The sequence below is a fragment of the Lates calcarifer genome, unplaced genomic scaffold (assembly GCF_001640805.2).
Source record: "Lates calcarifer isolate ASB-BC8 unplaced genomic scaffold, TLL_Latcal_v3 _unitig_1988_quiver_606, whole genome shotgun sequence".
Lineage (NCBI taxonomy): Eukaryota > Metazoa > Chordata > Actinopteri > Centropomidae > Lates > Lates calcarifer.
The window spans coordinates 55,001-78,892 of record NW_026115900.1 but is presented as its reverse complement, the minus strand read 5'-3'; the positions used below and the strand labels follow the sequence as shown (position 1 = coordinate 78,892).

The 23,892-nt window shown below is 43.6% G+C and overlaps 1 protein-coding gene across 1 annotated transcript in view; it reads left to right on the top strand.

Moving 5' to 3' along the window:
• The first annotated feature begins 890 nt into the window (after positions 1–890).
• Positions 891–23,892, top strand: part of tcerg1l (transcription elongation regulator 1 like) — a 27,624-nt gene continuing 4,622 nt past the window's right edge. The window contains exons 1-8 of the mRNA XM_018688714.2: positions 891–1,445; positions 3,200–3,417; positions 4,337–4,423; positions 4,520–4,664; positions 9,350–9,490; positions 22,680–22,822; positions 23,101–23,169; positions 23,261–23,339. Of these exons, the coding sequence (XP_018544230.1) occupies positions 3,214–3,417; positions 4,337–4,423; positions 4,520–4,664; positions 9,350–9,490; positions 22,680–22,822; positions 23,101–23,169; positions 23,261–23,339 (868 nt within the window). The 5' untranslated portion in view covers positions 891–1,445; positions 3,200–3,213. The remainder of the gene's footprint in view (positions 1,446–3,199; positions 3,418–4,336; positions 4,424–4,519; positions 4,665–9,349; positions 9,491–22,679; positions 22,823–23,100; positions 23,170–23,260; positions 23,340–23,892) is intronic.

The following is a 23,892-nucleotide window of genomic DNA, read 5'->3' as shown; positions in this document are numbered from 1 at the left end:
GTTGTTAGCAACAGTTGATAACAGCGCTCTACAAACAGCGTAGCAACATGTCCACAGATAAAACCTGAACAGTTCTCTGGTCTGACTGACTTTATGTGAAACTAATGAGACTGAGCTGCTATAAACAGGAACATTAGCAGACAGTTCACTGCTGCTGATGAGGAGCAGCCATCTTGGATTCAGGGGAGCGTTCAGGTTCAAACAGGTACGTCCAGAGGGTCAGACCTCTGTTCACCACCATCACAGGTGTTCACTTCAGCTGTTACCATGACAATGAAGCTGCAGTAACACCTGAGAGGAGGAAGATTTACAGCTTCATGAATGATCTGATCTGTGATCAGTAATCAATCAGAGAGGAGGGGGGCGGAGCTTCACAGATCAGAGTCTCCTCTGTTCGTCTGAAAGGTCAACGAGTTAACGCACAATCCATGCTGTCAATATTTACTGAGTGTGTGTGTGTGTTTACAGCAGAGCTTCACAACTCAGAAACAATTACTGATATCAGGTAAAACACACACACAGAGTAAGGAGGCGGTGTGTGTGTGTGTGTGTGTGCGCGCGTGTGTGTGTTGATGACTCAGGATGAGTAAACACACACAGAGAATATATAGTTGTCATTATCTCACTAATGGATCCTTGGCTGTGATCACAACACACACACACACACACACAGAGCTGCAGTGTGTCACAGTACTTTGAGTATCTGATGTAGTGATGCTAGAGAGTACTGCTCAGTCACTGCAGCTGTTGTTGTTTGTTTGTTTGTTTGTTTATCTTTGTTTTTGTGTTTTTTTTGTGTGTCACGCCAGAACAAGCCCCGCCCCTATGGCCGGTTTCCCGCCAGCTGTCAGCCCCGCCCCTCCACACACCTGTTCCCATTCACCCGATCATCATCTCTGTTTCCAGTCCTGACGTGTCAGGTTGTGTTCAGGTTGTTTCTGTCAGATTTTTTTTCCCGCCATCATTCTTTTACTGTAGTCTCAGAGCGTGACTCTTAGAGGGAGGGGGGTGTGGGGGTGAGAGTGGCACCGTTTACCGGAGCTTTAATCGGTTTGTACCGAGGAGAGAGAGAGAGAGAGTCCGTGACCGGAACCTTCCTCTGCTGCCGCCGCTCCGGTATTTTTCTACCTACAGGCGTCGCATCGTCCGCTGCCGTGACAGGGCTGGTCTGTCAGGACCGGGATCTCTCTCTCTCTCTCTCTCTCTCTCTCTCTCTCTCCCCCTCTCTCTCTGTCGGTATTTGAACGGTGATCCTCGCCGCTCCCGGTCTCTCCGGTCTCCTTCTTCTCTCACCTTTACCGGACGGGAGGAGGATGATCTGCAGACCTGCTTAAGCCTCTGGTTTCGGCGTTCAAGACGTGACCGAGGACCGAGGAGGGTCGGCTGGTCCCGTCGGTCTGAGGAGCCGTCTACCGGCACAGAGTCTGAAGAAGCTCCGCGGGTCGGTAGGTGACACATACCGGGATTTAACCCGTTAATTAACCCGTCAATAACCCGGCATATTTATCGAGCTGCAGACACTGCATCGGCAGCAGTACCGCTACTCACAGCTGTACTACAAGTACTACAAGTACTGCAAGTACTGCGAGTACCAGGCTGGATTTTACTCTGATCCATGTTTTCTTCTCCTCTGTGACAGACACAGCTCTCTCTGTCTCTGAGGGGTTATTGATCTGATTATTGATTGATTGGCTCATTGCTCCGTTACACTGATTATATCTGATTACACTAACTCAGAGAAGTAACGTGTTGAAATCTCTGATCATTAAAACCAGAAACCTTCAGGATTTTACTCTTTGAATCCAAATCTGCTGAGTCACATTTAAAAGCTTTAATAACAAGTTCATTTCATTTGTTGTTGTCACTGGTTCCACTTTGGTTCAGTTTGTGTGTGTTTGGTTGTGTTGTTGTGTTTTCAGCTTAATGTTTTTGACAAAAGAAGAAAAACAGATGAGAGGTTTCAAAACCAGACAATGATTTTCTCAGTTCTAAATTTTTTCTGATGAGAGACTGAAACTACAGAGACATGAAGGATTAGACCAGCAGAACCAGTTAGAACCAGTTAAAAACAGTAGAACCAGTTAGAACCAGTTAGAAACAGTAGAACCAGTTAGAAACAGTTAGAAACAGTAGAACCGGTTAGAAAAAGTAGAACCAATTAGAGCCAGTTAGTAACAGTAGAACCAGTTAGAAATATTAAAACCAGTTAGAACCAGTTAGAAACAGTTGGTAATAGTAGAACCAGTTAGAAACAGTAACAGTAGAACCAGTTAGAAATAGTAAAACCAGTTAGAACCAGTTAGTAACAGTAGAGCCAGTTAGAAAACAATAGAACCAGATAGTAACAGTAGAACAGTAGAACAGTAGAATCAGTTAGAAACAATAGAATCAGTTAGAGCCAGTTAATAACAGTAGAACCGGTTAGAAACAGTAGAACCAGGTTCCTCTGTGATAATCTCAGCTGGTCGATTGGAGCTGATCAATATGATGAGACAAATAATCACTGATCAATATTTTTGTTTCACTTCACCAATGAAAGCTCTTCAGTAGAAACAGTAGAGTCAAAGGCCTCATCAGCCTGAACCTTCAGTTTAATGTCCTGGTCTTCTTCAGCAATCTAGTAGTCAAGTATTGAAGTATTGATGAAATATTGATGTAATTTAGTTCCGATAAATGCAGGGGATGTTGATGCAGTATTTATGAAGTATTGATTTTGAATTAATTAGTTCTTGATGTGTCAGAGTTGTAGTTTTGATTCAGTATTGATGAAGCAGGACTGAAGTATTGATGAGGTGCTGATGTAGTATTAATACTGTGTTGTGATGTTTTACTTCCAGAGGCCAAATGCAGGAAACAGAGAAAGGGAAAAGATTTTTTCTTCATGTGTTGATTTCTAATTAGATCATTTAAACACTTGTAGCTCATTATGTTTTTTTCTGACCCAGTCTGATGACTCAGCTCTGTTCACTGTGTAAAACTCTATTTTTAATAGAATTAATTTTTTATTTCCAAATATCTGCCGGCGTTTTTTCTCTGTTTTTTGCATTATTCTTCTCTGACTTTCTTCATCTTTCATCATTTATTTATGTGACTTTCATCTTTAGACTTTCTGCTGCGTGTTAGAAATGATCATTTCCTCTGATCAATAGTCAATCTGTCCCAGTGCTGGTCACTCCTGATTGGTCTGTTTGTTTAACAGGTTGTGATGTCATCATGATGCTGCCAGTCTCCAGGTTTAAAGGTCAGCCAGTTGGCATGGTAACCACCACCACGCCCTGGCTGTCTGTCAGCAGTGACCCCGCCCCCCAGTGGCTGTGGTTGGCCAGCTGGTCTGCAGCAACATACCAAGCCCCCACACCCCCTCTGGTTTTTTGCCCCCCAGCTGTGTGGATACCTGAACACACACATCTGATACAGGTAACACACACAACTGATACAGGTAACACACTCAGACTACGTTCCCCACAATCCTCAGCTGCAGGTCATTAGATTATGTGACTCAGCTCTGAGAGTATCTACAGGAGTTTCCAGTTGAACTGGTTTAAATCTCAGGTAAAATCTGAAGATGTCGAGTTTCACCTGAGATTAAATCTGAAATAAACAGTTTGAACCAGACGCTCAGTCTCCTCCTCCTCTCCTCCTCTCCTCCTCCTCCTCCTCCTCCTCTCAGTGTCTCAGTGGTCGTCTGTGTTTTCAGGAGATAAGATGAAACTTTAATGATCCCTGAGGCCAAACTGAATAATAGTCTGTTAATTATCTTCTTTAATTTTTTCTGCAGAGTTTATGATTTTATCAGCTGATCGTCTGATCAAAGTTTGTTTGTGTTGAACAAAGAGAAGTGACTGTGACATTAAACTCCACAGACAGCTGAACTTTACAGACACACTGATGTTTGCTTTGGAGAGAGGGAGTCTGTTCAGAGTCTGGACGCATGAATGAAGAGTTTTTATTTTAGAACAGATTCTGAACCTTTCCTCACCTCCTTCAAAATTAGAAGAACTTGTTCAGAGATCAGGTCCTCGACTGTCGGCTGCTTTTAAACTCTCCTCAGTGATTCATCTGTGGAGCAGAAAAGGTTAGGGACACAGGTGAGACACAGGTGAGACACAGGTGAGACAGGAAGTCTGAGAGGAGACCTGTCTGTCTGTCCACCTGTCTGTCTGTCTAAGAAGGACAGAGGTGAGACTGGTGTGTCTGCCTGTCTACAGGTCAGTGCCTTTTTAGTGATGTATGATTGTACTCCAGGTGTGGTCTGTACACAGTGACATCACTGGTGGGTGTCAGAGGTTAACCAATCAGAAGAGGTCTGATCACAGGTAAACTGTTGTTGTTTCAGTGGGAACGTCCAGCTGTTGAAGTCGTTCCTCTCCTCCCTCCGTTCTATCGATCATCACCTATTCATCATCTTCATCGTCTGCCCAAGGTACACACACAGACACTCACACACACAACCAGACACACACACTCACACACACACACACTCACTTTAGCACGATGCTAACACACTACATGTTTGCAGCTCGTTGAAAGCTGGATCTCTCCAGAGGAAGTGGGTGTGTTCCAGAGAAGAGACAAACATCTGCTCCTGACCAATCAAATCGTCCAGAGGCCGGGTGGACACACTCCCAGGACCCGGCTCCTGCTGTCTCCGTCTCGACTCGCAGGTAAGATATTTCGTTTATGTTTCCACCTTCACACAGACACCTGAGAACAGGTAACAGGCGAGGTAGCAAGTCCACATCATGTGAGCTGTTACTGTGTCAGTTGGTCTGTACTACGAAGAGAGTTGAACCTCCTCTGGTTTGACTCAGGTTCTCAGTGAAAGTCGGGGTTGACAAACCCTGACTGCCTCGATCTGTGTTAAACGGTACGACGGTGGTTCAGATGTCAGTAGGTTGAGTCGGTGTTAATCAGAGTTACAATTACAACAGCCTGTCGCATTATATTGTCTTTTAGGACAATAACACCCCCCCATTTAAAGGATTATTTACATCAATAATATGCAACTCTAATGATGCTCAATTCTGCTGCTTGACTGTGAGAGAAAAATACAAATTAAAATAACTGAAAACGAAAATGTAAAATGCTAGAGAACAAAAACACCATTTATTGGTTCACATACCTCTACCATCCACTACATAGTTTTTTGGGTGGGGGGACTGGTGGTCTTTAGACACCGACCCCTGTCCTGCAGAGTCAGCCTCTCTCTGCTGATTGGTTCCTCCTCCTGTGGGGTGGAGCTTAGGTAGAAGTAACACCTGTAACACCGAGTTAACCACCAACATAAACTGCTTGGAGCAGTTTAGAGACGCAGCATAAATTACTATGGCAACAGACCTCAGGTAAAACCTGTCCACCTTTCATAGTACAGGTTAATCAGGAAGTTACACCTGACAACACCAAGTTACTCCTGAAGTTACTCTAATAAGACAGTAACCTCGCTTCATAGCACAGGCCTCTGGTGTTTAGTTCACTTGTTGCACGACAGCGTCCATTCAAAGCAGCATGCTCTATTTCCACATGGGTCCAGCTGCGCCGGTCAGGATTTGAAGTGCACCCACAGAGACAGGAGCGCGTCGACAGCTCTTCCAATCAGATCACTCAGATGTAGATGGAGGCGGAGCTTCTTTCTGGGTGTGTCGAACTGGAATGTTTTTTATTTATTTTATTCTGAAAGGCAGCACTTCCTGTGACCAATCAGCTGATGCGCTGCAGCTCAGCTGGAATTGAACCAGCAACCTGCAGGTGTGTTTTTGGAGGATGCGGTGTTCACATCTGCTATGTTGCCATGACAACAGGGCTCATTTCTGAGAGCTGATTGGCCGTGTGGCTCGCTGCTTGGAAACAGTGAATGTGTGTGTTTTCTGCTGAGACACACACATACATATAGAGCAGCTGTCAGATGTAATATGAAGATTATTGGTCCATTTAAAATCACCCAGTGGAGCATGATGGGAAATGTCTGGTGGTTCTGAGACCACGAAGATGTTTCTGTCTCCATGAGGTTAATGAATCAATGAGTCGAAGCTTTTAATGTGAAAATCTGCCACAGAGTTTGAATCAGTGAGTTTGTCTGTTGGAGAGAAGTTGGAGGTTTAAAACGTCAGTTTCATCACAGCAGCTCCTGGTGGTCAGTGTAGGAACTGCAGCTGCTCAGACTCTAAGAACAGAGACATCATCTGCAGCCTGTAGGAGGTGCTAACAGCACTGTTACTGCTCTGAGCCTGCTGTGGTTCTTGTCTCTCCCTCATTAATCTCCCAGCTTCTTTGATCCTCCACAGTTCAAATCCAGGTGTTTGAGTCGTGTGTTTTCCCTCAGAAGCTTCAGTTCAGTTGTTTGAGGACGTTCAGACGAGCACAGATTAAATTTGGTTTTATTTTGGTGAGCGTGGGTGTGTGTTCGTGTTGTTGATGTTTTCTGGCAGCAGTGTGTCAGTGTGTGTTTACAGTTTGTCAGAATTGATTTGTCTCAGATTTTCACTGCAAAGTTACAGATGGAAACCGTTCACATGTGAATTCAATTCTGCTAAACTTGGACTGAAAATCACAAACAGCAGGACAAATAAAACTGACACTGTAATGTCTTCAACAATGAGCCTGTGGTATAAAAACAGATGTTCTTTTTAAAACGAATCCACTGTTACATAACCAGAAGGAGGAGGTGAACGGAGTAACACAGCAAAGTTTCTACTCTGTGATTTTAAAGCTTTCAGCTTTCACCAGAAATCATGGTTTACAGAGACACAAAAGTGTGGTCATTTCTGATGGTTCAGCTTCTGAGACACTGAATCTTCTCACACACACACACACACACACACACACACACACACACACAGATAGATAAACAGAGAGAGAGAGAGATCAGTTTTTTTTGTCCTGAGTGATTTGGGGGAAATTCATTGTGATTTTTCTGACAGATGTTGTAATTGTGATCTGAAGCTTCATTCCAGGATTCAGTGTATACATGTAAAACATGTGATGGAGCAATTCTATTTAACATCATTGACATATTAACTGCTCTGTGAACTAATCAAAAGATGAAAATGAAAATATACAAAATGCGTTTGTATTTGTTCAGACAGTAGCCCTATGTTCTCTTTCCCTCTCTGCAGTAACATCAGTCATTCTGCTGAGGGTTAATGACAGACTGACAGACACACAGAGAGCGGTACAGACAGACACAGCTGATAAAACTTTTCTATTGTCCCGGTATAAAATATAAAATACAAACCTGACTTAATGTTAGTTACTTTTCTTTCTCTCAGTGGAAACACTGCAGACTTAAAGTTGGCATATCGGTCACAGCTCTGTTATCTCTCCTGTCGGCCTGCTGACACTGTCAGTCAGGTTTAACACTGGGAGTTTCAGCTTTAGCTGAGTCTATTCTCATGACTAGCATGCAGCCCTCAGCAGGTAGAACTCACCTGACACCTGAGCAGTGACTCACACTGCCTGCATCGCTCTGTGCGTGACCTGTGAGGCAGCTAAAAACAACTGTAACCACTCGTCCGCTGACACTCTGCTGTAAAAACAATCACAGTGTGGTTTGCAAATCGCATCAGTTGTGTTCAGTTACAGCTGAGTCTAAACATGACTGAACCTGACTGATGAGGGACACATAGTCCAACCTACAGACACAGGTGAGACAGGTGAAACATCAGGTGAGACAAGTGAGACAGATGAAACATCAGGTGAGACTGGTGAGACAGTCTCCTCCACTGAGTCTTATTTTGTATCTGAACATGTCCGTGTGTTCTTAAAGTTTCTGTACATCTGAATATGATTAGACTGAATACAAGAAGTGTGTGTGTGTGTGTGTGTGTTGCAGTTGTAGTGATGTTCTTGGCAGCAGGTGGAGATGAACATAAACACACCATGTGGGCGTTCAGCAGCTGAGCTCTGTGACTGGCAGTCTGCTTTCATTAGAGAGAGTGTGTGTGTGTGTGTGCGCGTGCGCTGTAGTGTTAATCACACCCTCCAGGAATCTTCTGGAATATCTCACATCAAAACAAAACAGTAAAACTAACCAACCACAGAGCCTCTACAAACACGTTCAATCAGCAAGAGAGCTTCTAAACTGACCAATCACAGCCCCTCATCATCACATTCACACCTGTCACCTTTAGGTTTCACAGCCAGGTGATAATGAAAACTCCAGTGATGTGATGACAAACCTGCAGCTTGTGTCTGTCGCTGCCTCAGAGTTCTTTCGTACAGAAACCTGATTTATTTATTTAACGCTACATTTCATCAAAGATCACTTCATTACCTGCTCTGTATGTGGACTGTTCAACACTCTGTTTCCTCTGTCAGAGGAAAACATTCAGAGAGAAAATGTTCCACAGTCACATCAACAGAAAAATGTCTGAACACTGTTCAGTGGGTTAGATACTGATGGATTACTGTGGTGAACTACAGCTCAGTGTAATGTACTGCATCACACTGCACTGTGTGCTGTTTATCATAAGATAAAGCTGAATACATAATTTCTCTCTTTGTATGTTTCCATGTGTATGTTGCATGTTTCCCTTCATGTTTGTGTTTTCAGCCTGATGTGTGTTTTGTCCTTCAGAGCCACCGTACTCTGATGAGACTGTGAGTGGATGTGAAGATTATTTTGCTGTGATCGTGGTTAAATTGTGTTGTTGTTTGAGAGTGTGATCCTCATTCACAGATGTTATATTGTGGCTGTGATGCTGCTGCTGTCAGCAGATTTAGGTCAGTGTTTCCTGAAAGGAACACAAACGTGTGGAGGCGGACTGATCTGCTATCACACACACACACACACACACACACACACACACAGATATGCATTAAAACAGTAGAATATGGTGAAACATATGAACAGAGTTTGTCTCTGACCCATGGCTGTCTCACTCTGATCTTTTCATCTCCACCAACAAACAGAATCTGACTTCTTCTCTATAAATAAAATCCTCAGTGGAGACGTTATGTTAATCTGCAGCTCATGACCTTATTTTTATTCTGTGGTCCCAAACTTTCCTGAGTTTATCCTGGAAGATAACATGAAGAAATCTGACAGGAAAATAACACACTCCTCATTTATCCGAGTCTGAACACATGAACATGTAAAGTTTGTCCTGACGGTGGCACTGGAGAAAAGATCAGAGTCATTTAAATATAAAGGCTTCATCCTCTGGAGATCACGAACTTTAGTGAACTGAAAATAGTTAGTTAGTTATATAGACAGTGAATTAGTTAGTTATATAGATAATTAGTTAGTTATATACACAGTTAGTGAGTTAGTTAGTTGTTAGTTAGTTAGTTTCCAAGATGTATGAAAATGTCATTAAGGCACTGATTCAGACAAACATGTTTCTGTTTGCAGGTCGTGTTAGAAGAGACACAACAAAGACCAGAATCACAGAGACAGAGGACTCCTCCTCCTCCCCCTCCTCCCCCCCCCTGCTGCATATCCTCTCTGTCTCTCCTCTTCGCCTGCCTCTCCTTACTGCTCCTCCTCTAACAGGTGAGTCATGTTTCCGCTCCTCATCACTGGGGTTTCTATGGTCCAGGATCAATACCAGGCTTAGGTTCTGATTTGATAATAGGTGATGTTTTAGTTCTGGATTAATAATGGGTTCTGCACCTGTTTCTGGTTCAGTTCTTGGTTCAGTTCCTGGTCCAGGTTCAGGTTCAGTAGACAGGAGATGGTCGACCATGCTGCTGCAGTTTGAAACATGAAGAACTCGACATGTTCCATTAAATCTGTTTTTATTATTTTCTTATAAGAGTCTGCAGACAATCATTGGCCTGGTTAAACTGGTTCACACAGTGGCTGCAGCTGGTTTCCTTTAAGATGTAATCAGTCTAATTAATCACAATAATTGATTGATGAGGTTTAATAATGTCTTGTTAGGGTTAGGGTTAGTTAGTCTTGTTGTAGCTGCATTATGGGACTTGTAGTCTAGTTGGGACTTGTGTTTGTTGGGATTTGTGTGTAGTTGCACACTCGTGCAGCTTCAGTTCTGTTTTATTTTTAATCATTGTCAGTTAGAATCCAGCTGGAGTTGATTTGATGCCGTCGCAGCAGCAGCAGCTGCTTTTTCCTGCAGCTCTGAGACGAATCAGCTGCTCAGCGTGTTGCTGTAGAAAATAAAGTGACAACAACACGAACACTGAGCGAATGAAAAACAACAGCAGGGAGTCGAACGTCCAGAGGAGAAGAGACGGATCAGAAAAAAGACGAAAGGTTCAGAGAATCAGAATGAGTCAGAGTCAGAGGAGGCAAAGGTTCACTGGTTCACTCGTTCATGAGTTCATGGGTAAATTTTCTTCCTGATGTTTCTGTGACTGAACTCATTGATTCTAATGTTTTAATCAGAAAATGAAACTAATTAAAACTCCAGACGTTTTATTTTGAAACATCCTGTGAACATCCTGTGGTCGACAGGTCAGATGTTAGTTTGTTGTCACGTTTCATCATTGATGCTCATTAACCAGCAGTGTGTTACAGTGTGTGTGTGTGTTGTGCTTCTTTGTGAATAATAAATGATTCATCAGCTTTTATAAAATGTAAAATAGCTTGTTACAGCTGTTTGATCATCCTGAAACTCTGTGTGTGCATGTGTGTGTGTTTTCTCAGAAGCTTTGTTTAATCTCTTTCCCACAATCCCCTGCTCTCTGATCCAGACGTGTGTGTGAGAGGTAATGAGTCCTGAATGAGGCTGATAAAGTCACACACACACACACAGTTCATTATTTGTGTTATTGATCAGTGATCAGGTTCATCATGTGGCTGAACAGCAGGGTCACTGATAACCTGCAGACTCCAGTCCAGTGCTGTGACTTGGAGCTCTGGGTCCTGCACCTGAACTGACAGGAAAAGACCCTCGTCTGTCATCAGGTCCTCTGTCAGCTAACTGATGGGATGTGGAGATCTGTAATCCTGAAGACTATCATGGGAGTCTCTGGTCTCTATTCTCTCCTGACATGGAGAGGAAGATCTCAGTTGATATGGTGCAGATGTTGTTTGTTTCTTGAACCAGTGTTTCCATCAGTTCAGAGTACAGGTTTCCAGAACCTGTTAACACCGAAATCACCTGACCTCTGACACATCAGCTGTTCCGTCAGCTGTTCATCATATTTCATGATATAATCATTCATATGAGATACTTAACAATGATTGAATATTATTAGTCTTTATTTATTATTGATTTGAATACAGACCAGAGGTCTGTACTACGAAGGCAGTTGAACCTCCTCTGGTTTGACTCAGGTTCTCTCTGGTAAAGTCGGGGTTGACAAACCCTGACCTGCCTCGATCTGTGTTAAACTGTGGTTCAGATGTGGGTAAGTTGAGTCGGTGTTAACTTAGTCAGAGTTAGTGCGTGTTGATTAAAGGGGCGTGCACCGTATCTCTCAGATGAAGAGCGCACGTTAATTCTGTGGGTTTAGAGGAATTTAAAGAGACTCTAACGACACAATGTCAAACCAACAAAGACAGAGAGACTGGTCACATGTTCTCTGGATTCTTCATCTGTAATATGAGATGTAAGGACACAGAACATATGTGATCATTTCTCAGCATACTTGGATTACAGTCAACATGTGGGTCACATGTCTGAGAATGAGCTGTTCCTGTTAATGATGTTCTGCCTGGAACACTCAGGCTGTATATGTATGAATGTAATGCTGTTATGTCCAGTATGAACTTCATGTTAACAGTATTTCAGCCTCAGTGGAAACTGAACCTGGATCAAATAGAAACATCCTATAAAGTGGTTCACATTCATATTTCCATCATTAATGCTGCATGTTTTGGTCTGTAGTCTACAATTACAACAGCCTGTCGCATTATATTGTCTCTCAGGACAATTTAAATGATAATTGAAATCGATAATATGCAACACTAATGACGCTAAATTCTGCTGCTCGACTGTGAGAAAAAAAATTACAAAATAAAATAGCTGAGAGTGAAAATGGAAAATGCGGAGAATAAAAACACCATTTATTGGTCCACATACCTCTACCATCCACTACACACTTTTTTTTTTTTTTTTGGGTGGGGGTGGGTTGGTGGTGGTGGTGGGGATGACTGACGGTCTTTAGTCAACCCTGTCCTACGGAGTCAGGCTCTCTCAGTCGTCATGCCAATATCGATTGGTTGTTCCACCTGTGGGGCGGAGCTTAGGTAGAAGTAACACCGGTAACACTGAGTTAACCACGAACATTAACTGCTTGGAGGAGTTTAGAGACGCAGCGTAAATTACCATGGCAACAGACCCCGGGTAAAACCTATCAACCTTTCGTAGTACAGGTTAACTGGTGAGTTACACCTGATGTCACCAAGTTACTCCTGAAGTTACCCTGATAAGCCAGTAACCTCGCTACATCATACAGGCCTCAGGTGAGTCAGCACAGGCCCCACCCACTACCTGAAAAAACAGAAACACTGAGAAACACACACACACACACACACACACACACACTGATCGGTTGTTTAGAAGCAGTTTGATAAAGTGACTCTATAAACTGAGGCACAAGCTTTGTTGATCACATACAAAACTATTGACTCACAACACACGCACACTGATACACACTGATACACACACTCTGTTCTCCAGGGTGTAATTGGATGTTTTCAGGAGGACAGCTCATAGCTCATCTGCTTTATATTGCACACACACACACACACACACACACACACAGTCTGTGTGTAATAGCTGAGCTCAGTCTGTATTGATAACTGGCTGATTGATTGAAGAAGGTGAGGTAATTGGCCACAGGAGCCATTAACATGTAGTGTGTGTGTGTGTGTGTATTACAGTGTGAGTGTGTGTTACAGTGCGTGTGTGTGTTTGTGTTACACTGTGAGTGTGTTTTTAACCTTTAATAAACTGAAAACTAAATTCTCATCTTGTTGCTGTAAATGAGTTTTTTTAAACTGAGCTGTGGTCAGTTCCTCTTCATGTTGCAGTACCTGGACTGACCACCAGGACACTGACCAGTATTCCAGTATGCATTTCACATTAACCTGAGTTTGTTTAAATAATGACGTGAGGCGCTTTAACAGTTTCAGGTTTGAATCTGATCAGTTTTATTGGTGGTTGATCAGTTTCCTGTGATCAGACGTCTGGTTCATTGAAACTTGACTGAGAGTAAAAACAAACTGTTTCTTCTTCTTCCTGATGATTAACAAATAAACGTGAATAGCATGAGTGAAAAGGTGAAACTGCTGTAGCTTTAAATTTTTAAATTCATGTTTATTTCTGAATCAAACATCAAGAAGGTTTAAATAAAAATACATTACAGTTACATTACAGGTAGAAATATTACTGAGAGTATCTGCAGAAACAAACACAATAAAAATCTTGTTTTATTTAGTGACAGTTATAACCTCTCTCCTTCTCCTCTTCCTCTCCTCTCTCTCCTCATCTCTCCTCCTCTCTCCTCTCTCCTCCTCTCCTACTCCTCCTCCTCCTCCTCTCTCCTCTCTCCATCTTCTCCTCCTCTCTCCTCCTCTCCTCTCTCCTCCTCCTCCTCCTCCTCCCCTCCTCCTCCTCTCTCCTCCTCTCCTCTCTCCTCTCTCTCTCCTCCTCTCTCCTCCTCCTCCTCTCTCTCCTCTCTCCTCCTCTCCTACTCCTTCTCTCCTCTCTCTCCTCTCCTCTCTCTCCTCTCCTCCTCTCTCTCTCTCTCTCTCTCTCTCCTCTCCTCCTCTCTCCTCTCTCTCTCTCCTCCTCTCTCCTCCTCCTCTCCTCTCTCTCTCTCCTCCTCTCTCTCCTCTCTCTCTTCTCCTCCTCCTCTCCTCTCTCTCTCTCTCTCTCCTCTCCTCCTCCTCTCTCCTCTCTCCTCTCTCCTCTCTCCTTCTCCTCCTCTGTGTGTGCTCCACGACGCTGGCTGTGACACTGTGACGCTACCTGTATCTTACGCCATGATGTTGTGAGACTGACACTCGCTGCTCTCTTCACTTTTTGTCCAGAAGTCCTCTGTCACACATTATCTGCTGCTGCTTTGTACTACTATATCTTATTTTCTGTTATTGCTGCCTGTTTATTGATATTTTCTTTGACTCTAGCCTGTTCGTTGTTAGTTTAGTTTAGCTTAGCTTAGCCGTTTGTAGCCTCATTAGCCTGTCTTAAATTGTATCCTCACCTTCTCATTCCCACAGCTAACCTAGCTAACTAACTACTACCATGGCTTGTGTTAGCTGTTCTGCTCTACAGGGTGTCTCTGCTAGACAGATGTGTCCATCAACTAGAGCAGCTCCTTTCTCCTAGCATTACATTAGATATGACGAGCACTGCCAGATAGCGCAAGCCACAGGCTAATGCTAGCTTAGCCTCGTCGGCAGTGTGTGCAGAGTTCGTTCCAGTCAGTCGGCGGAGAGGGGCACATAAGAGCAAGCAACCGGTTGTGTGGCCTGGTCTGCAGTCGCCTCTCCCGACTGCAAACCGGTTTTTGACTCTTGCTAGCCCCGTTGGTAGTCCTGTGCGCCCGTGTGTCTCCCCTGCTCCCACTGACAGGGCAGCAACATTAGCAACATTGTCATTCATGTCGGCACCAGTAACATTAGGATGAAGTAGTCTGAGGTCACCAAAGCTAGTTTAAGCTAGGATGTTTGAGTTTGTCCAGAAAGATGTGTCGGCATCGATTAGTCGTCTCTGGTCCTTTACCCATGCGGGGTAATGATGAGGTGTACAGTAGATTAACATCTCCGAACTGATGGCTGGCTCGTCACTGTAGTGAGCAGGAATATAGTTTTGTGGATAACTGGCCTTCTTTCTGGGGCCGTCCTGACCTGCTGAAGGCAGATGGTCTGCATCCTACTGGAACAGGTGCTGCTATTTTATCTAGGAATATAGACAAGTGTTTACGTCGGGTTTGACAGTAAGACACTAGTGATCGGCAGGTCGCAGGTGAGTAGAGAACCTGCTAGGTCTTTAGGTGTTGCGGTTTTGGAGTCCACTAGCTTAGATGATAAATCTAACCAGGAAAATTTGCAGACTTTAAATGCTCAGACTGACAGCCTGATCTACCGCATTGAGACTGTCTGCATTCCCCGTCGTACTAATCATAAGTTTCCTAAGTTTCTTAACCACCATGTACAAATCAACACTCCTGCCACTGGTGACAGTGCTGTGTCCTGTAAAGTACTGAATAAAAGGCCACAGAAACACTAGATGCTTCATTCCTATTAATACTTCATCTATAGGTACCTTGCCATGCCAGCCTGCTACCAGCAGCTCCAGGCTCAATATGATCCTCAAATTTGGCTTTATAAATATTAGATCACTTTCTACCAAGGCATTATTGATAAATGACTTGATTCTTGAACATAATCTGGATATGATTGGTCTATGTGAAACATGGCTTAAACCAGATATGTTCCTGCCTTTAAATGAAGCTTCCCCACCTGAGTATGCCAACACTACATGTTGCTCGGGCTACGAAAAAAGGTCAACTTTGATGCAACTTTAGCCTGTCCCCCTAAAATTGTTTCAGATGTATCTTCCACCAGACACATAGGTCCCACAACTTTAACTGTTCTTGGAGAGCAATTACCAGAGTTCCTGGCCCCTTTTACTGCAGCAGTAGGTTCTGTTGAAAACTGTACCAGGGATTTAAATACAACCTTCTCTAGTCTCCTCGATTCAGTTGCACCTCTCACCACTAAAGTTAAACAGCGAGAGAGGTCCACACCCTGGTTCACAGATGACACACTTGCTCTGAAGCAGGCCTGTTGGAAATTTAAAAATCAAAATCAGAAGCTCTGTATCTCCAGTGGCACCAGGGTGTTCTGGAATATAAGTGTGCACTGTCGACTGCCAGAGCAGCATATTTCTCAAATTTAATTTTAAATGTAATCAATAGCAATAAATATAATAGATTTCTTTTTGACACTGTAGTTAAACTCACTAAAAAGCAGCAGGCTCCTAGCTACTCACCCTTTACTGTTTGTGAGTTTCAGAATTTTTTCTGCAGTAAAATTGATGAGATTAGATTAAAAATCAGTTCAGTTTCTCCAGCATCTGCTGCAGAACCAGCTGAGCATCATACTGAGTCTCAGAGAGTTTCTGCTCTGATGAATTTTGACACTGTATGTCTTGATTCATTATCTAAGCTGGTACTAGCTTCTAAACCCACCACTTGCCTTCTTGACCCTTTACCAGGTAAACTCTCCAAAGATCTCTGGCCAGTCTTGGGCCCTGCAGTGCTGAATATTGTGAATCTATCGTTGACAACTGGCACTGTTCCTTCTAGCTTTAAAACAGCTGTGGTTAAACCTTTACTTAAGAAACCACACCTTGATCCTGGGTCTTTGAGTAACTATCGGCCGGTTTCAAATCTTCCATTCTTCTCTAAAATACTAGAAAAAGTGGTGTATCAGCAGCTTTCAGCTCACTGAGCTGATAATAATCTATTCGAACCTTATCAGTCTGCCTTTAGGGCCTTTCACTCTACTGAAACATCACTTGCTAAAGTAGTAAATGATCTTCTGCTCTCTCTGGATTCAGATTCCACCGCTCTGCTCCTCTTACTTGATCTTAGTGCAGCCTTTGATACTATAGACCACTGTATACTCATGGACCGACTGGAAAATAGATTTGGAATCTCTGGCCTGGCCCTCAGCTGGTTAAAATCTTACTTATCTGACAGAACTCAGTGTGTCTCTTGTAATAACCCCATATCAGCCTTCTCTGATGCGAAATATAGAGTACCCCAGGGTTCTGTTCTTGGCCCCCTGCTTTTCTCTCTTTATATTTCAAATTATTTGGAGTCATGGAATTAATTTTCATTGTTATGCTGATGATACCCAGCTGTATGTGCCTATAAAGGCTGATAATGCCGCTTAGATTAGGGAACTAGAGATCTGCTTGTCTATCCTATCTCATTCTTATTTTATTCTATTTATAGTTTGTATATTTAGTTAAGAGTTTACAGTGTATTTTTTTTTTTATCCTATTAAGAGTTCACTGTTTATTGTTTATTTCTTTATTCTATTCTCTATACCTGTTTGCAAGCAGTTGCTGTTGTTGTTTGCAAACTGTCCTGTGTGCTGCTTCTGTCCATATAAGCTGCTGGAAACTTAATTTCCCTGAGGGAGTCATCTCAAGGGATCAATAAAGTCTAGTCTAAGTCTAAGTCTAAAAGCTGGATGTCTCGAAACTTCCTGCTTCTTAACTCAGACTGAACTGAAATGCTGGTTATTGGCCTGGCGTGATATAGACACCAGTTCAATCAAGTAACTATATCCCTGGACAACTGTGTGATTTCTCAAAGTACAACAGCCAAAAATCTTGGCGTCATATTTGATCCTGCTCTTTCTTTCAATCAGCACATTAAAGACATTGCAAAGATCGCTTTTTTTCACCTACACAATATGGTTAGGATTCTGTCTTTTCTTTCCATAGCAGACGCTGAAATTCTAGTTCACGCCTTTGTTTCCTCTAGACTGGATTATTGTAATGTTTTGCTTTTGGGACTACCACGTGCTAGCACTAAAAGTCTACAAATGGTTCAAAATGCTGCAGCTAGAATGCTAACCAAGTTGAGAAGATTTGACCACATTATTCCAGTTTTAGCTCCTGGCTCCCTGTTCATGTTAGATCAGACTTTAAAGTTCTCTTAATGACTTATAAAATTCTAAATGGGTTAGCCCCCTCATACCTATCTGAACTTCTTAACCCTTATATTCCCTCCCGTGCTCTGCGTTCTCAGAGTGCAGGGCTGCTGTCTGTCCCCAGAGTTAAAAAGAAGTCAGCAGGCTGCAGGGCCTTCTCCTATCGAGCTCCCTTCCTCTGGAACAACCTTCCCTATTGATATTAGACAGGCTGACTCAGTTGAGGCCTTTAAATCCAAGCTAAAAACTCATCTTTATGCCTTAACCTTCGGCTAGCATATTATTCTGATTCTTATTTCAGGTTACCATGTTTCCTTCAGCGGGTTGGGTCAGTGTCAATGTATCAGTTAAGCTTAGTAGTTATTACATGCTGTCCATGATGTCCTGCTGATGAGATTACTATTAACCGTCTTAATATCACTGCATCACTTTAACTGTGTGCTTCTTGCCTCAAGCACATTACTGCCCAGGCTGTGCTTCTCTCTCTCTTCTACTGTCTCTTACTGCAGGGTTCTGCCTCTGGAGCTGTAGAGGCTCCTGCTGCTCCCATGATCCAGCTCAACCCATGATGCAACAATAATTTAACATTTATTAGTGTTCTTGATAGTGTTAGTGCTACTAATGTTTCACTTGTTATTATTATTCCTTTAGCTATAATAATAATAATAGTAATAATAATAATTATTATTATTATCATTATTATTATCCCCTTCTTTCTATCTAAACCCAACCGGTCGAGGCAGATGGCCGCCCACCCTGAGTCTGGTTCTGCTCGAGGTTTCTGCCTCTTAAAGGAAGTTTTTCCTTGCCACAGTCGCCTAGTGCTGCTCATGGTGGATCTGTTGGGTTTCTCTCTGTAAATTTTATAAGATAAAGAGTTACGGTCTAGACCTGCTCTATATGTACAGAGCCTCCAGATAACTTCTGTTGTGAATTGGCGCTATATAAATAACATTTGACTTGACTCGACTCTCTCTTCTCCTCCTCCTTCTCCTCCTCTTCTCCTCCTCTTCTCTCCTCTCTCTCCTCTCTCCTCCTCTCCTCCTCCTCCTTCGCCTCCTCCTCTCTCCTCTCTCCTCTCTCTCCTCTCTCCTCTCTCCTTTCTCCTTTCTCCTTTCTCCTCCTCCTCCTCCTCCTCCTCCTCTCGCTCCTCTCTCCTCTCTCCTCCTCATGTTTCAGTTCAGTTCAGGACAAACATTTCTGTCATAAATTATCGTGACCAACTTCCTGTTTTTCAGAATAAAATTAGCAATCACAATCTGAGTTACACACTCACTCTCACACAAACACACGCACTCACACACATTCAGTGAATAATTTCACAGTAGGTTTGCTCGTTATGAGACCAGACTGGATATCACTGATTAGACATGCTGCTCACACACACAAACACACACACACACACACACACACACACACGCACACACACACACACACAGTTCAGTGTATTTTAGTTTATTAATAATTGAAGAGGTGAAGTTTGGGGAAAAAGCTGATTTATGACAAACTTCCTCCTCCCTCTCCTCCCCTCCTCCCCTTCTCATCCATCAGAATACAGACTCCTCCTCCTCACCCCTCCTCTTTCTCCTCTCACTGCTTCATCAGCTGTTTCCTCTCAGGTGTCTGGGAGACTGTTAGTGTGTGTGTGTGATCTATCACAGCGTTCAGCAGTAATGAACTAATTGGAGGTTTTACCCTCGAGACACTGATGTACCGACCTTCTCTGTGTGTGTGACTGTATCACCTTGTGAGGACCTGACTGTTAACCGCACTGTGGGGACCTCACTGGCAGATTAAAGGAGTCAGACATGATCTACATTCAGAGATAATCATCATGTTTGAAGCTGCAGTAAACTGAGTTTAACGTCAGTCGCAGTAAAAATATGAAGCTGTAAAGAAACAGGAAGAGTCAGAGACAAATCAGTTTTTAAAATCACAGCAACCCCACCAACCCTGACATAAGAATTCAAGATGACTGCTCCTCACATTAAGTCAATTTAGTGTTTTGTAACAGAATGACAAACTCTGAAAAACAAAGATATCTTCTGCTCTTTTTCTCCTCCTGTTCTTCAGGTAAAGCAGAGAAGCCAGAGAAACATGGACGCTCACAGAAAGTGTTTGTTGTTGTTTCTCTGTCAGAGAATCAGATCAGATCTGCTCCTGAAGAACAGCTGAGCTGTTAACGTTGGAGTTTAACACAAACTCTTCAGAACGTTGTTAAAAGGACGTTCACATTTCAAACCTGGAACATTAAACCATGAAGGTGAACTGATTCAGTCGTATCTCAGACTAGCTGTTGTTAGCAACAGTTGCTAACAACGCTTTACAATCAGTGTAGCAACATGTCCACAGATAAAATAGTTTCCCATCAGCCCCTCTGTCTGTCATCTCCTGCTCTGTGAGTCCAGTTTAGAGGTTCAGTCGTCCGCTGTGGATCCAGATCAGGGACCACAATGTCCTCTGTTGGGGCGGGGTGTAGGGTTTGAACAGGGTCTAGAGGCAGGAAGGATCAGCTCCTGTAGACCAGAACCAGAACCAGAATGTGGACTGGATGCAACTGAGCTCAGTGTCTCCATGGCAACCACCGGACCTGCTTCTGCGGTCTGTGATTGGTCTGAAACATTTCATCCTGAATCTGACTTTGATTGAAAAGAGGAACAGAGAAGAGGAGGGGGGAGGGGGATAATAAAGAAATAAAAAGGATTAGACGAGGAGGAGGGATGAAGAGAGGAAGTCAGAAAATTAGATTGAAACACTTCAAACGAAGCAGAGCTACCTACTGCTGAGTGTGTGAGTGTGTGTGTGTGTGGTTTAAGACAAAGCTGCTTCACACACACACACACACACACACACACACACACATACACATACAGTTAAGCTCCATTCAGATGCAGATGAATCGTCCTTTTATATCCTGACTGAAAACGAGCAAGAGACATTAACTCACCAGCAGAAAAAGAGAGAGAGAGAGGATGAAAGGTCCCTTCTTCTTTTCCCATGATGCTCTTTGCTCGACTTCAGGAGATTCTCTCTGGTTGTCACAGTAACTATGCACCTGTCAATCACCGGCTGTCAGGTGGTCTGTGTGTGTGTATCCTGACTAAAGTCCAAAAATACTGGATCCCACCTGGAGACTTTCCCTGCCTGGTAAACATCAGCTGTGACATCATTGTGGGAGAGACGTCAAACATGCACACAGTTTTCCCTCAAGACGCTGACGTTCTAACTCTGACAGTTTTAAATGATCCACAGTTTAAACTCCTTCTGTACTCTGACTGAAACAGGCGATATCAGCTGCAGGTCTCTTTCTTCTGATAGGCTGAAGAGTCCAGTTCTCCAGTCTCATCCTGTTACAAGTCTGGACAGGACAGAACACTAACCTCTCAAATCCACCTGTTCAAGCCTGAATCTGTAAAAAAAAAAAAAAAAAAAACAGAGGTAACAGTGGATTCAATTTTTAGTCACTGACTTTTTAGAAACATGTTTCCATCAGTTTTCTTCCTCTGATCCGGGGTGAGGTCGTGGTGGCAGCAGCAGAGCAGAGTCCAGCTCCTGGAGGATCCCGAGGCGTTCCCAGACCAGATGAAATATATAATCTCAAAAGAGCTCTTGGTCTACCACAAGGTCTCGTCCCAGTTGGACATACCTAGAAAACCTCCAGAGGAAGGAGTCCAGGAGGATCCTGAACCATCTCGAGCTCTGAGTTCCTCACCCTGACTCACCAGTTCAACGTCCACATCACTGATGATACTGTACCAATCCACCTGTCGATCTCCTAACTGTGAACCAGACCCTGAGATACTGAAACTCCTTCACTTGGCACAGAAACTCTCCTCCCACCCAGAGGAAACAACCATCTGCAAAGAGACAGTTCTGAGGTTCCCAGACCAACACCCTCCTCCCCTTGGCTGCTCCTTCAGATTCTGTCCGTGAAAATCACAAGTAGGATCAGGCAAGATCCTATTTGTGTCCAACACCAACACCCTCTGAAAACCTGTTTGATTTTGTGCCGAGTATGGGCTTTCACTTTGGTTGTAAAAGGACTGCATGGCTCGCCCTACTGGCCCTGGTAACCATTACCCCCACAGCACTCCTGTGAGGGTAAAGAGCTGGTCTACTGTCCCACGGCCAGGACAGAATCCACATTGCTCCTCCTGAATCCTGATAGTTGGAGTTCAGCCTCAGGTCCCATTTTTTAAAAATGGAGACCACCACCTGGTCTGCCATTCCACCGGTACTGCTCTCAACCTCCATGCAATACTGAAAAGGTGTGTCAACCAACACAGCCCCACAATGTCCAGAGCCTTCATCTTCTTAGGATGAACCTCATCCCACCGGGTGCCTTGCTGCTGGGCACCTTCCTCTGCGACCTCTGCTGAGGATATGGATGAGTCATCAGACTCTGCCTCCTCCATGTAGGACTTATTGTCCTGGGTCAGCAGTTCCCCTCCTCTTCTGTACATGAGCACTGACTGAAGTGGAAAACACTGAAACATTATGACAGGAGTAAAAGAAAAACTGGATTGGTCCCTGTAATGAGGAGGATGTTGTTTCCTTTGGACAGAGACAGATTCACAGGGTCCCCCTGTTTACAAATGCTAAACTAAGCTTACCAGCTGCTGGCTGTAGCTTCACGTTCAGTGTATTAGCCTGTTAGCCTAGCTGTCACAGATAAATCTCACCTGATGTCAGTCTGACTGCAGTAAAACAGCCAGAAAAGATTATTTATTTTGTAGGAGTAGGGAAGAGGGAAGAGTTAAAGTGTTTCAGTCATAACTGCAGATACTGCAGATCCACACACACACTCAGAAACACACACACCGCCTGTGGTGTGTGTTGCATTTAAATGTGACACTGATTAAATTTGTCAGCAAAGAAGAAGAGCAGCTGAGAGGAGAAGAAGGAGATCTGTCATTCACCCAGAGAAGGTTTTATATTCTATTTTCTCAACAGGAAACAACAAGAAACATTCAACCAAACATTTAACTAAACATTTAACTGAACATTTAATTCACAGCAGGTTTTAACAGGTGAAGCAGCTGTAAATTCTGATTCATCATTAGAGGTTATGATGAATTATGATGTCATCATGTAGGTGGAGCTTACAGAGAGTGGGTGGGGCTCTGTACGACAAGAGACAAGGAGGTGTGGCCTTTTGTTCTGCCCAGTCAGCGATACAGAGGAGCCAGGCTTCAACCAATCATCAGTGTGGAGAGAAGATCATCTCCACCTGTACAGGTACGTCAGAAACCACAGAGGTCCTGATCCAGATCAGTCCGCCACTGAGGATCCAGATCAGAGGGGTAGGGGTTTAGGGCTGGATCGGCTGGTCTGAGGACACACAGGAGTGAGGAGACAAACACCTGGATGAACACCTGGGCCGGTGAAGGAGGGGTGAATCCTGCTCATGATGTAAGGGTGGTAGGAGAGACAGACAGGTCCATGCAGACAGATCTGAGCAGTGAGACAGGTGTTGTAGACTCAAGGATGTGAAACCTGTCTCTCTCTCTCTGCAGCAGTGTGTATTTGGACACATCCCATCCTCTCAGCTCTGCATTGACAAGTGTCCTGTTTTACCTGTCCAGGTGAGTCAGTCTGTCTGTCTGTCCTCCTGTCTCTCTCTCACTCTCTGTCCATTTAACTTTAATCCCTGCTCTCTCTCGCTCTCTCCTTCAGATGATGAAGGAAGTTCATCCCTCCGTCTTCTCCTCACGCCTTTCATCCAGATTCACTCTGCTGACGGACTACAGACACAGTAAGACCTGTCTGTCTGTCTGAATCTCCACTCTCACCAGCTGTGAGAGGTCCGGGTGCACTGTGGGTAATGGAGGCACCAGGTTTTTAAACATAAGTATGATGATAAATCTGAGGAGGTTTTGGTGATAATAAAGTCATGTTTGTTATTTTAATCCTCAATCATGAGTGGTCAGTTAGGATCAGAATAGTTCATGTTTAGGGTTTGATTAGATTAGGTCATATTAGGTCAGATTAGGTCAGATTAGATTGGATTAGGTCACATTATGTTCAAATTGAGGTAAGGTTCAGGGTTGTTCTGCAGAGTCTCAGAGTCTGATCTGACTTACTGACTTTGTCCCTGATGGTTTCTGACTCTGTGGTCACATGATCAGGTGTCTGCTGTCTCTTCATGGAGGATCAGCATTAGCCGGAGGAGCTCTGCTCACCCGTCACATTTCATCTCTTTATTTTCATCCAGCTCCAGATTTTTCTCCTCCTGTTTTAATCTTTGATCGGCACTGCTCTGTTGACATCATCAGGAAGATAAATGTGTCGTTGTCTTTAATTCACTA